At 45.0% G+C, this 14,099-nt stretch overlaps 1 protein-coding gene across 2 annotated transcripts; it reads right to left on the bottom strand.

Moving 5' to 3' along the window:
• Positions 1-1,010: 1,010 nt before the first annotated feature.
• On the bottom strand, positions 1,011-3,026 carry LOC123346509 (olfactory receptor 2AP1-like). 2 transcript variants are annotated; one of them, XM_044983947.1, is made up of 2 exons: positions 2,967-3,026; positions 1,011-2,203 (listed from the first exon to the last, which is right to left on the bottom strand). In XM_044983947.1, the coding sequence occupies exon 2, from the start codon at positions 2,192-2,194 to the stop codon at positions 1,238-1,240; it is 957 nt and encodes a 318-aa protein (XP_044839882.1). In that variant the 5' UTR covers positions 2,195-2,203; positions 2,967-3,026; the 3' UTR covers positions 1,011-1,237. The 2 variants fall into 2 exon arrangements, with proteins under 2 accessions (XP_044839882.1, XP_044839881.1); XM_044983946.1 differs by having other exon boundaries at positions 2,963-2,983.
• Between the last annotated feature and the right edge of the window lie 11,073 nt (positions 3,027-14,099).

Genomic DNA, 14,099 nt, shown 5'->3' with positions numbered 1-14,099 from the left:
AGCCCTCTCGGGACAGGTGCTTGTTGCAGTCAGATTTGGGGATGCTCATTGCAACAGTTCCCCTCCCTTTGAACTGCTCTGTGCTGTTGGCAGCAAAAGGGCAGCTTCTACCCTGCAGGGCCACATGCCAAGTCCCTCCTCAGTGACTGTTTGACAAAACCGACCCTAGGAATGGCCTCAGTTCTACGTGTGCCCTGGCAAATCCGCTGCTGGGTCTGGGCAGTCCCTGTGCCCCTGGCTTGTGAGTCTACCTCTCTGTTTGCCCAACATCCCAGCCTCCAAGGGCCCCGTGAGCCTGGTGCTGGTGCTTTGCTGGAGCTGGTCACAGCCAGCCTTAGCCCAGATAATTGCTATGAAGCTGTTCCTGGTGAAGTGTCCAGAGGTCACTGCTGAGGCCTGGCTATTTGCATCCGGCCTGTGTGAGCACAGTGAAGGTGGCTGGTTTGCAGAGGGGTATGATGACAATAAGCACAATTTCAGGGGTGGCAGATTTCCCAGGCTTACGTCCCCATCTCTGCTGCACCAGGAGTTAGTATTTTTATTGTCCAACCATTAATTTTGATCAAAGATTGCTTTTTATGGAAATAAAAAAAATGGTTAAAATTGTCATCACTCTGCCTGGTGCCCAGTTAAAAACTCCATGATGGAAGGTGGTTATGGCCACTCTTCTCCCTGGTCCTTCCAGTTAGATGGACAACATTGTCCTGAGCTCCTGCTGGATCCTCTGTTTCATATTTAGGGGAATAAAAAATGATCTGCAGAAACAAACATGATGTCACCCATTGTGTTTTGTTTGTATTTGACTGTCTGAATTTGATGACAAGACTTTATTATCTAACATAGCGAAACAATGAACAGGGGATATACACAGGGATTTACTTGGATAATTAGCAGGTTTAGCGCCTTACACAATGTCAGCTCTGTGCATTTTCAAACACTGTACAAGTTCATCCTATAGAGTGAACATTTAGCCAGCACGATGGAGAAAAATATAATCATACTGTGTGTCTCAGTGCTGAACATGAGAGAGTGACAGCTGTCAGCAACCTCACTTTGCTATATGTTGTGTAACATGGAGGCAGAACTGGACTACAAAGACTGTCTCAGTAACTCCATACAGATCATCTCCATTTTTTTCATATTAGTGCTGAGATTTCCAATGGGAGTTTTCAACTTAATTTCAATGGGAGCTGATAGCCTGAGGTTTTCAAGCTGCCTGGGTGATTTAGACAAAGTCTCAGCATGTTTTTGTGAAAGCCACATATTTACTGACTGCTTTGCTCAAGGCATCCTTAACCTCTCTGTTTTTCAGGCTGTAGATGAGGGGATTTACCAGGGGAGTCATGACTGTGTAGGAAAGAGAGAGCACTTTGTTCAGGAGGCTTAATGTATTGTGGTTTGGAAGCATATAGACAATCATTAGGGTTCCATAGTAAATTGTCACCACAATGAGATGGGAGGAGCAGGTGGAAAAGGCCTTTTGTCTCCCAGCAGTGGAAGGGATACTCAGGATGCTGGCAATGATACACACATAGGATGTCAGGGTTAGTAGGAATGGAGGCAGGGTGAATACACAGGATAGGCTGAAATTGAACAATACTAACCAGTGTGTGTCACTGCAGGAGAGCTCCATAAATGGGAGGGCATCACAATAGAAATGGTCAATTTCATTTTGGCCACAGAAAGTTAACTGTGGTAGGAATAAGACAAAGACGACAGTAACCAAACAACCATTTAACCATGACCCAGCAGCCAACTGGAGGCAAAACCTGGTTTTCATAAGAGTTGAATAGTGCAGGGGTTTACATATGGCTAAATACCGATCATAAGACATTGCTGCTAGGAGATAGCATTCCGTAGCTACCAGAAACCCAAAGAAATACATTTGTGTGAAGCAGCCACTGAATGAGATGGTTCTGTCCCCAGTCAGGAGACTGGCCAGTAACCTGGGGAGGATGGTTGAGGTGTAGCAGGTTTCCAAGTAGGACAAGTTCCCCAGGAAGAAGTACATGGGGGTGTGGAGGTGCTGATCTGTCACAACAAGCACCACGATGAGAGTGTTCCCAACCACGGTTGCCATGTAGATCACTAGGAACATTAGAAAAAGAAGAATTTGCAGGTCAGAGAGATCTCCGAATCCCAGGAGGATAAATTCTGTGATGGTCGTTTGGTTTCTCCATTCGGTGTCTGTCATGGGTTGAGTCTAGGAACAAAAAAACAAGCTGGGCTATTGGATTGGAAGAACACAGCATAAAAAGTTAATCAAGTCTTGTGAATTAATACCATAAATATTCAGAATATTCCCTTCCTCTCACAGTTACAGGTTGACATTTTAAGGCTAGATGTAGACTTTAGAGGAAAGTGCCAGGAGTCTTAGTCGAAGGACAGAAGATTGGTACCCATGTAGACCTCCCTCTGCCATATCAGAGCAATGACTAATATAACAGCCCATATCTCTGGTAGAGAACAGGTCTGATCTGTCATATCAGTATTGGGTTATCTATTATATCCCACCTTGTAATATACTAGAGCTTAACAACTAAAATCTTCTACTCAAATTTTTCAATGCAGTCTAGTGTCAATAGGCTCTGGTCTCGTTAGAATTAAGGAAAATTAATCTAACCATATGTAATGATGAGTCCTCTGGTGGGACACAACTGAGAGTATCAATTCATGATAAATTACTTAGAGCAAGGCAATTACAGCCCCAAACTGGAGTTCCTTTACTAAGGCACAGAAAACCAGCCAAAGAGAGAAGACTTTGGTTTTACCCCACTGGCTAACCATAAGTCACACAAACAATTCCCTTAGACACTCCAGTTTCCCAGTATCAACACCAGCATCGCTCCTCATGGGGATGCCTTGTTATGAGAATATCAATATCCCAGTAAAAGAAGAATGGTTCTCCCAATCCCAAAGGACCAAGCCCCAGACCCAGGCCAATATACAAATTAGATCCTACCCACAAATCACGTTGTTGCCAATCCTTTAGAATCTAAAATCTAATGGCAAACTTCTTGGTTCAGGCTTTTAGCAGTGATGGAATAAACTGCAGATTCAAATCAAGTCTCTCGAGTACATCCACAGCTTGGATGGGTCATTCAGTCCTTTGTTCAGAGCTTCAATTTGTAGCAAAGTTCCTCCAGAGCAGGGGCCTCAAAGTCCCGGTCCACTGGCTATCTGTGGCTAGAGAACCTCCCCACTTCTGCCTGCAGAGGAGAGACGGAGGAGAGACACAGGCAGACAGGTTGCCAGGAATCTCAACTACAGGTGCTGCCCCCACTGGAGCTCCCATTTTCTCGGGGAGAGGGACAGAGAAACCATCACTAGTTGCCAGGCAAGGTCAGCCATGGAGGGAACATCATTAGTTACCAGGCAGAGTCAGCGTAGAACAGGGGTTCTCAAACTTTTGTACTGTTGACCTTTTTCATACGGCAAGCCTCTGAGTGTGACCCCCCCCACTAGAAATTAAAAACATGTTTTAATATATTTAACACCATTATAAATGCTGGAGGCAAAGCGGGGTTTGGGGTGGAGGCTGACAGCTCGCAACCCCCCAGGTAATAACCTTGTGACCCCCTGAGGGGTCCCGACCCCCAGTTTGAGAACCCCTGGCGTAGAGGCAGCATCCCTTTTTCCCACAATGAATACAAGTAAAAATACTGAACACAACTATCTGATGCATGCATTGCTGCAATCCTGAAGGTTTCAACTGCTCAGTCACTGAGGCCAAACATCAACAAACTGACAGAACTGAAGCATTGTCTAGTGTCTGGCAAACACTGAAAACACTCTGGGGGGCGAAGAATTGTATAAAGTTGTATAACAGTTTTATTATTTCTAAGAAATTTGAAATAAAAATTATAATATAAAAGTATAATATAAAAATATTGGAATAATTTGTGGCCAATAATGTCACTGAAGATGGTGTTCAGAAAACAAAACTTTTATATTATATTACACCAGTTTCCCAGTATCAACCCCAGCATCGCTCATCATGGGGATGCCTCGTTATGAGAAGAAGGAAGGATTTGAGGACTGGCACTGGCCCTAAGGTAAATTGAGTTTGCGACTCCTGCTCCAGAGGTTAGAAGCAGGATTGAAAACAAAATGTAGATGATGCAGCTGCCTTTTATAGTCCTTTTGCTATTGGCTTGTGCTTCCTTTGTCTCAAATACAAGCTACCCAGCACCTGGCATGGAAGAACCTAAGAGTTCTGTTCATAGGCATGTCCCTGCATGCCTTGCTGAGTCACAAGCTGTATCTGCCTTCTCTCAGTGAGTCAATTGTACAGCGGATGGTCTTTAATGGGCCATCAAGCAGGCTAGGCAGTGCTGATGCGAAATTGTCTGGGGTGTCACCCAGAAGCATAGCATAAGTTTGAAATACAGACAGTATAGAGACAATACGTATAACTTTAAATACAAAAACATGATACATGCATACAGATAGCATAATCATAACTAGCAAATCATAAGCTCCTCAGAAACACCTTCCTTAATCTCATTTTGAGAAGATTTGGTGCCACTACAGGATCTTGGTTACAATAATGGTCTATACGGTCACAGTTTGTGTCAATAACGACACACCCCCAACGCAAAATTGATGCAGGAAGGAATGACACAAACATCATTGACTGCATCCCAAGAGCTCCCCATCCTTGGTTCTGTTTTACTATGGCTAGTATTGGGTTAGAAGTCGTATCAGTATAAAACAGAAATGGTTTATCAAAGTCATGTTGAATAACATGATTGAATCTCTTTAAAAACTCGAGGTAAAACTTGGTTAGAACAATAGTGGCTTGGATACACTCTTGTTCCTGTATCTCTCGTGTTATCTTGCCAAGAGCTAAAGAACATAGCTACTTTATCCATACAAGCTCTGGCAAATGTTTGGAACTCAATAAACATTAAGTTAATGTTGTCCATAGTATAGGAATCTTGGAATTTAGCTATGAAAGCAATGTTAGTGTGCCTCAGTTTCCATTTTCATTCAGCACATAAGATCTGGAATGTCTTTTCTCCTGTGAAAAGTTCCAAGACTATACTGTGCAACATCAGCATTACAAGGTTTTTTAACATAAAGTGCGTTCTTATGCATAATTCTTAACATGTTCAGGAGAATTTCCAAAAGATTAGGCATATTGTATGTTTTTACAATGTTTGGTATTAGCAGCACATTAGTTACAAAAATCACCATTAGCAATAACAACAAATGCATTGCAAGTGTACATGTACAAGCATTTTTGTTATGCCATGCTTTTTGTGTAATACCATTAGCATGATATTTTTTTCCCCCTGTTCTGAGGGGTCAAATTCTGAGCTTTCTCGCTTAACACAATTCACTGGCTGTTTGGCTCTGGTCTCTTTGCTAACAGCTATTAGCAAGTCTTTCATCTCCCTGCCAGCCAGGTAATTTGCATCAACAGAGACAGGAGCCTGTTCACCATTTTTCAGATCCTTAACTGCTACCAATTCCAAGGCTGGATTCTGTCTTAAAGAGATACCACACAAATCCAAAGTGTCTGAATGTGAGAGTTTGCTTGCTCTCCCCTGCATCCTTAAGTGTTCAGCCATAAAAGGGTTCTGCTCTGAAACACCAGTAACCAAATCTGTCCTTAGACCCTGAAGCAGAGACTGCTCACTTACAGATTCAGCAGGGAGACATTCGTGTCCCAACACCATTGTCTTCCCAACAAGTTGGCCAAACAAAGCCACTTGGTCATAGGGCTGTTTAAATTTCCTGACAAGTTTTCATTTTATCTGAGCCCTTCTCTAAACTATCCACACTGAATCTTTCAAAAGGAAAGTCAGTGGAACTATTCCCAATAGAAAATTTCTGGCTGTTAGGAACTGAAACTTTCTTGATTAAATTACTCCCACACCCTTCAGTTGCAGCAAACTGCTTGCAAAGACTATCATGATTTTTTTTCTCTTCAGGAATCTTTCTAAGCGCCAGTTTATCTTTACCTTGCTCCACAGAAACATTGCTCTGCCGAGCCACTGCCAACTCCTGAGTTTTACTTACGTCCAGAATTACCTTTGGCTCATCATGCGGATTCCTACCCAATCCTCTTTCTGGCAAACTGCTAGATTTCATAGTCAAAAGTTTAGAAGCATTGTCCTTCCCTTTGCACACACAAGCTCAGGAATCTCTTCCTTCTTCCTACAAGTTTTCAAACTGTCAGTTAGTAACACAATCAAAGCACCTTTATGCTCTCCTGGTGCCCCAGCTAGGGTATCACCCTGATCAGATAGAGTTGCTACACCCTTTTCCAGCCACACATTAGCAACAGGCAAAATAAAAGCACCAGCATTGTCTGGTCTCGCGGATTTTGCTAGGACATTAACTGGATACAACCTAGTTACAGTGCCATTCTTCCTGGCAGAAACAAATTTAGGACCATTCCCTTCCTGGGTTTTAGTTGAATCCAGGATCAACTCTGAGACAACTGCAGTACCCAGGAGCGGCTCTAGACATTTTGCCGCCCCAAGCACGGAGGTTCTGCGGGAGGTCCACTGAAGCCACAGGACCAGCGGACCCGCCGCAGGCAAGCCGCCGAAGGCACCCTGCCTGCCACCCTAGCTTGGAGCGCTGGTGCCTGGAGCAGCCCCTGGCAGTACCCTCAACCATCACAGGCTGAAAGGCACCTTCTGTCTGCTCCACAGACAAAGAAGAGCTGGAGAAGCGTACTTCCACCTTTTCATGTTCTCTGTATATATGAATATCTTCTGTCTGTGTGTTCCATTCTATGTATCCGAAGAAGTGGGCTGTAGCCCACAAAAGCTTATGCTGAAACAAATTTCTTAGTCTCTAAGTTGCCACAAGTACTCCTGTTCTTTTTACGGATACAGACTAACAGGGCTGCTACTCTGAAACCTCCACTTTAACAGACACACAGCTTGGGATTTAATTTCCCTTGTCCCAGCACACAGGGCTGTTCACAGACAATTGCTTGGAGACTGGGGTACCGCCCCCCATAGGCAAAACCAGGCTGATGTGCAACCCTAACTGGGGAGGGACCCTCCACACTCCATAATGAGTGTGTGATGATAATACAGGAACAAGAAAGGCACTGGATGGGGGTGGGGGCAGATGCTGTCCCTGAACCTGGAGTCTAGAAACAAGCTGGCCTGTGTGATCTGGGCTAGGAACACTCTGTCACCACTTCCCACCCCATTGGGGCACACTGTGCCAGATTCTCAGCTGATGTAAAACAAGGTAGCTCCATTTGTATCAGTGGGGTAGAACCCCAACTGAGGGCCTGTCACAAGACGTGGATCTCACGTTCCATCTCTATTATATGGTGCTATAAATGCCGACTGACACTGCTCTGGGAAGGAGAAGCGAAAACAATAAATATTCAGCTACGGAAAAGCTCTGTGTAGCTCAAAACCTTCTCTCATTCATCAACAGATGTTTATCCTATAGAAGCCCCTCATGTCCCTCTAATATTCACAAAGCACATTCATGCGTCTGTTTGGAAGGTGGTATAGAAATGCAGTCAGGAAGATGCTACTCACCTGTAACCACAGGACAGCCCAAGCTTCAAGCAATGAGCTCTTATTTATTGGTGTTTGGCTGCCAGGAATCAGGATCCTCATCTGAGGTTCTTCCCTCCCCTCTTTCTGCAGAAACTGGATTTTATCAGTAGAGAGACCTGCATCTCCTTGAATGGATGAGCAACTGTCACAATCTGTTTTAGAACATGCTCTTCCTTCTGTATTTACAAAGTACAGGGGTGTGCTCATACTTATATCCTTCTACATGGAAAGCTACGTCTCCCTTGATTCCTCCTCTGAAGGGGCTGAGCCTGGGGAGTTAGTGCTTTTTTTTATTGTGCAGACAGTACAAACAACTGTCCTGATGCAACCAACCTCCCCCACCCAGAGGAATTTCCTTTCTGCTGTATGAGATCATAGCTCTGCATGGCTGAAATCTAAATCAGCGCCCATGGAATGCATGACTCTGCAGAGACTGACTGTACGTGGTCATCTATTGTCATGTCAGTTGCTCTACTGAGGGTAAATACAAGAGTGAAAATGGCTAAGATGATCAGGCCTGCCAGACTGAGATCATAGAATCACAGAATTTAAGATCAGAAGGGACCATTATGATCATCTAGTCTGACCTCCTGCAAGATGCAGGCCACAAAAGCTGACCCACCCACTCCTGAAATAATTCTCTCCCTTGACTCAGCTGTTGAAGTCCCCAAATCCTGATTTAAAGACTTCAAATAGCAGATAATCCTCCAGCAAGCGACCGCTGCCCCATGCTGTGGAGGAAGGCAAAAAACCTCCAGGGCCACTGCCAATCTACCCTGGAGGAAAATTCCTTCCCGACCCCAAATATGGCGATCAGCTGAACCCCGAGTATGCGGGCAAGACTCTCCAGCCAGACACTCAGGAAAAAGACTTTCAATATCCCAAAATTGACCCTCGGTACTAATTACCAGTGGTGGCACGTTATTGACCTATTGACTAAATCACGTTATCCTATCAAACCATTCCCTCCATAAACTTATCAAGCTTAATCTTAAAGCCAGAGAGGTCCTTCGCCCTCACTGTTTCCCTAGGTAGGCTGTTCCAGAATTTCACTCCCCTAATGGTTAGAAACCTTCGTCTAATTACAAGCCTAAACTTCCCGATTGCCAATTTATATCCATTTGTTCTCGTGCCACATTAGTACTGAGCTGAAATAATTCCTCTCCCTCCCTGGTATTTATCCCTCTGATATATTTAAAGAGAGCAATCATATCTCCTCTCAACCTTCTTTTGGTTAAGGAAAACAAACCGAGCTCCTCAAGTCTCCTTTTATACGACAGGCTTTCCATTCCTCGGATCATTCTAGTGGCCCTTCTTTGTACCCGTTCCAGTTTGAATTCATCCTTCTTAAACATGGGAGACCAAAACTGCACACAGTACTCCAAATGAGGTCTCACCAACGCCTTGTATAACGGGACTAGCACCTCCTTATCTCTACTAGAAATACCTCGCCTAATGCATCCCAAGACCGCATTAGCTTTTTTAACGGCCACATCACATTGCCAACTCATAGTCATCCTGCGATCAACCAGGACTCCGAGGTCCTTCTCCTCTTCCGTTACTTCCAACTGGTGCGTCCCCAGCTTATAACTAAAATTCCTGTTAGTCATCCCTAAATGCATAACCTTACACTTCTCACTATTGAATTTCATCCTATTACTAATACTCCAGTTTACAAGGTCATCCAAATCTCCCTGGAGGATATCCCGATCCTTCTCCGAATTGGCAATACTTCCCAACTTCGTGTCATCCGCAAACTTTATCAGCCCACTCCTACTTTTGGTTCCGAGGTCAGTGATAAATAGATTGAATAAGATCGGACCCAAAACCGAACCTTGAGGAACTCCGCTGGTAACCTCCCTCCAACCCGACAGATCACCTTTCAATATGACCCGCTGCAGTCTCTCCTTTAACCAGTTCCTTATCCACCTCTGGATTTTCATTTCGATCCCCATCTTTTCCAATTTAACCAGTAATTCTTCATGCGGTACCGTATCAAACGCCTTACTGAAATCAAGATATATTAGATCCACCGCATTTCCCTTGTCTAAAAAATCTGTTACTTTCTCAAAGAAGGACATCAGGTTGGTTTGGCACGATCTACCTTTCGTAAAACCATGTTGTAATTTGTCCAAATTGCCATTGACCTCAAGGTCCGTAACTACTCTCTCCTTTAATATTTTTTCCATGACTTTACATACTACAGATGTTAAACTAACGGTCCTGTAGTTACCCGGGTCACTTTTTTCCCCCTTCTTGAAAATAGGAACTATATTAGCTAATCTCCAGTCAAACGGTACAACCCCCGAGTTTAGAGATTCATTAAAAATTATCGTTAACGGGCTTGCAATTTCACTCACCAATTCCTTTAATATTCTAGGATGAAGATTATCCGGGCCGCTTGATTTACTACCGTTAAGCTGTTCAAGTTTGGCTTCTACCTCGGATACTGTAATTTCCAACCCCGCACCTTCATTCCCATCAGTCACTCTGCCACTATTCCTAAGCCCTTCATTAGCCTCATTAAAGACCGAGGCAAAATATTCGTTTAGATATTGTGCCATGCCTGGCTTATCCTTAATCTCCACTCCGTTTAAAGTTTTAAGCTGTCCCACTTCTTCTTTCTTGGTTTTCTTCCTATTTATATGGCTAAAAAACCTTTTACTATTGGTTTTAATTCCCTTCGCAAGGTCCATCTCTACCCGGCTTTTGGCCTTTCTCACTGCATCCCTACACCCTCTGACCTCAATAAGGTAGGTTTCTTTGCTGATCCCTCCCATCTTCCACTCCTTGTACGCTTTGTTTTTTCTTAATCACCCCTCTGAGACGCTTGCTCATCCAGCTTGGTCTAAAACTGCTACCTACGGACTGTTTTCCCTTTCTCGGGATACAGGCCTCTGACAGCTCCTGCAACTTCAACCTGAAATAATCCCAGGCGTCTTCTGCCTTTAGATCCCTAAATATGTTAGTCCAATCCACTTCCCTAACTAGTCGCCTTAATTTAGTAAAGTTAGCCCTTTTGAAATCATAAACCTTAGTCTCAGATGCAATTTTGTTTATCCTTCCATTTATTTTGAACCGAATAAGCTCATGATCACTTGAGCCAAGGTTGTCCCCTACAACCATTTCCTCAACAAGGTCCTCACTACTCACCAAAACCAAATCTAAAATGGCATCCCCCCTCGTTGGTTCAGCAACTACTTGATGAAGGAATTCATCAGCTATCACGTCTAGGAAAAGCTGAGCCCTAATAATAGTACTAGCATTTGTTCCCCAATCTATATCCGGGAAGTTAAAGTCTCCCATGATCACACGGTTCCTATTAGTATTTACCTCCTTAAAAACATTAAAGAGTTCTCTATCCATATCCAGGCTAGATCCCAGCGGTCTATAGCACACCCCAATCACTATCCCAGGGGAGGCTCTAGTAGTTTTCTTCCCTAATGTGACCATTGCCCAAACAGACTCCGTATTATCCATTCCATTACTAGTTATTTCATTACAGTTTACCTCATTATTGACATACAATGCTACTCCCCCACCTTTACCTTTGTTTCAGTCTTTCCTAAACAGCACATACCCTTCCATACCTGTACTCCAGTCATGACTACCGTTCCACCATGTTTCAGTTATTCCTATGATATCCGGTTTCAATTCTCAGACCAGGAGCGCCAATTCCTCCATTTTGTTACCTAGGCTTCTCGCATTGGTGAACAAACATCCTAATTGTTGCTGTTTGGCTTCTCTCACCTTTGTTTCCCAATTTGGTAGGGACACAGTACCACCAGTATGACCTATTGGTCTAGTATCCATCCCCCCCTCTTCCTTATGTCCAAACCCCTCCCTCTGGCTATATCCGTTCTTATCCTGTTGTCCTCCCTCTCAATGTTTAAATTTGGCGTGGAGAGTGCCTGGACATATCCCAACCGTCTCCCCCCAATTCCTAGTTTAAAGCTCTTTTGATCAGATGAGCCAGCCTCCCTCCTAGAAGTCTATTTCCTTCCCTCCTCAGGTGGAGCCCATCCCATGAGAACAGTTCTCTGTCCCCGAAAGCCTCCCAGTGCCCATACATCCCAAAGCCCTCCTTATAGCACCACTCCCTGAGCCAACTATTTATCATCACAATCCTGTCACCCCTTTGTCGCCCTTCCCTAGGGACAGGTAGAATCCCACTGAAGATCACCTGAGCCTCAATTTCCTTGAGCGTCTTACCCAGCCTGGCATAGTCTCCCTTGATTCTCTCCATCGAGAATCTAGCCGGGTCATTCGTTCCTACATGAAGGATGATCAACGAGTTCTTACCTGCTCCTTTTAGGATCCTTTTCAACTGCAGGTCCACATCCCGTATTTTAGCGCCCGGTAGACAGCACACCCTTCTGTTCTCCGGATCGGCCCGGGTCACAGGCCTGTCCAACCTTCTCAGTATGGAATCCCCAATCACGTAGACCTGCCTTTGCCTGGTGACAGTGCGGTCTGCTAACCTATCCCTCTTCCCGCTGGTTGCAAGCTCCTTCCATTCCTATCATCCCTTGTAGTCCCCCTTAAGCCATCCTGCATCCTCCCGGGGCCCAAAGTTGGTGCTGCCTCCATCGACTCCTCCCCTCTTTCTATCGGACTAGCCGCTCTTCTCTTCTTCCTTGCCCTCCCACCGTCATCTACCACCTGCTGTACCCCTTCCTCATTCTCCAAACCTTCAAACCTGTTCCTTAGCTCTATTTCTCCTTCACTGGCCCTCCTTTTCCCCTGCCTGCTTCTCATGGTCACATGCTTCCACTGCCCATGTTCCCCATCCAGCATTCCCCCCTCACAGGCCTTAGCCCCTGCTTCCCCCTGGAGCTCTGAGCATTCCCCTTCGGTCACTGCTTGCCTTTGCTCCATCAGCTGCTCAAACCCCCTTCCATACTCTACCAGGGTTTCTACCTGCATCTCTAGACCTACGATCTTTTCTTCCAGCAGCTCTATTAGGTGGCACTTCATGCATACATACCTCTGTTCCGGTGCCCCCACTAGGACCATGTACATACCGCAGCTGCTGCATGCAATCATCCTCATTGTATCCTCTGCTGCTTGGCTCATGGCTGCTGTTGTCTCTGCCTCTATCAGCCTTCTCACCTGCGGAACACAGCACACACAGCCCCGCGCCCCCTGCCCCTTCCGCCTCCCCCTGTAAACTCCCACTCAAGCTCCCCTGTTATCAGCCCTGTTTGCCGGCTCCCGTGCCGCTGCTCACAGCTGTGCTGCTGCCTGGCTGGGCGGCCGCTTTTATAGGCCCCTTCTCAGCCTAGCTCCGCCCCCTACTCAGATCCGAAGCCGCAGAGTTTAACACACACACACAGGAAACTGAATGTAAAGTAGATTTAATCTATAGTTTCCAAATGAAAGATTTGGATGAAAGAATCTCCCCCTCTTCCCCTCTCCCCACCCGCCCCATGGAAATATTTCTCCCAAGGATCTTTATAATTGCTAATTAGAAATGTTTATTTAACAATACTCTCACCCTTCTGCTGAGCAGTAGCAGAACTCAATATCTTACAAACTGGTTTCTGTAACACCTCGGGGGCACACCCAGCACCCTCATGTTCATCCTTCTAATATGATTGTGTAGCATCCAATGCAAAGGTTGTCATGTTTGGTGTCTTTGGAAGGCTCATGAGGCACTGATCATCATTGTTATAGTAATGTACTAGCTGTAATTTCATGTATATAGTTATGAGGCTAAAATGTGCTTAAAACAAATCCAGACAAAATACTCTGGGAGCAGAGGGGCAGTTCACACCTCATCAGGTTGTGTATGGGACAAACCCAGCCCAGTCTAAGACTACCTGACTCTGAAGGGGAGTGCGGGGGAACCAAGAGGGAGAAAGAACCTTATAAAAGGGAGAGATGTTTGCCATGCTCTCTCTCTCAGTGGTTTGAGCATTGGCCGGCAAAACCCAGGGTTGTGAGGTCAATCCTTGAGGGGGCCACTTAGGGATTTGGGGCAAAATCAGCACTTGGTCCTGCTAGTGAAGGCAGGGGGCTGGACTCAATGACCTTTCAGGGTCCCTTCCAGTTCTAGGAGATAGGTATATCTCCATATATTATTTATATTATTTTTTCCACCTCCATCTATACACGCCACCATCAAGCGATTAAAGCGCTGATCAAAGGGAAGAGCCTGGTTTAAGGGCAAACAGACGGCCTGTGGTGAGAAGCATCTAAGTTGTAAGGGTCCTGAGAGTGTTAAGATGAGCTTAGAATGCATTTTGCTGTTATTTCTTTCGGTAACTTATCTGAACTTTTGGCTATCACTTGTAATCATCTATCTTTTATGTTTCTGCAGAGAGTTTGTCTGAAGTGTTTGGTAAATCTGCTCAGGTGGCAAAGGCTGTGCATGTTTACTGTCCCTTGAAGTAAGTGGTGAATCAATTAATAAATTGGCATTGTTCTGTCCAAGGTGGTATATCCCTGAGGTACAAGGCTGGGAGCTGGAGGGATCCAGTGTCTTTCTTTGTGAGATTCATGAGTGGCTGTGGGAGCATTCATGCAATCTAGCTGAGTGAGGGGCTCCACCTG

The sequence above is a fragment of the Mauremys mutica genome, chromosome 12 (assembly GCF_020497125.1).
Source record: "Mauremys mutica isolate MM-2020 ecotype Southern chromosome 12, ASM2049712v1, whole genome shotgun sequence".
Taxonomy (NCBI): Eukaryota; Metazoa; Chordata; order Testudines; family Geoemydidae; genus Mauremys; species Mauremys mutica.
This window is presented reverse-complemented; position numbering and strand designations above follow the sequence as displayed.

Bases quoted from the DNA above. Each gene is read 5' to 3' on its own strand.
- LOC123346509 (XM_044983947.1), bottom strand. From the start codon at position 2,194: ATGACAGACACCGAATGGAGAAACCAAACGACCATCACAGAATTTATC.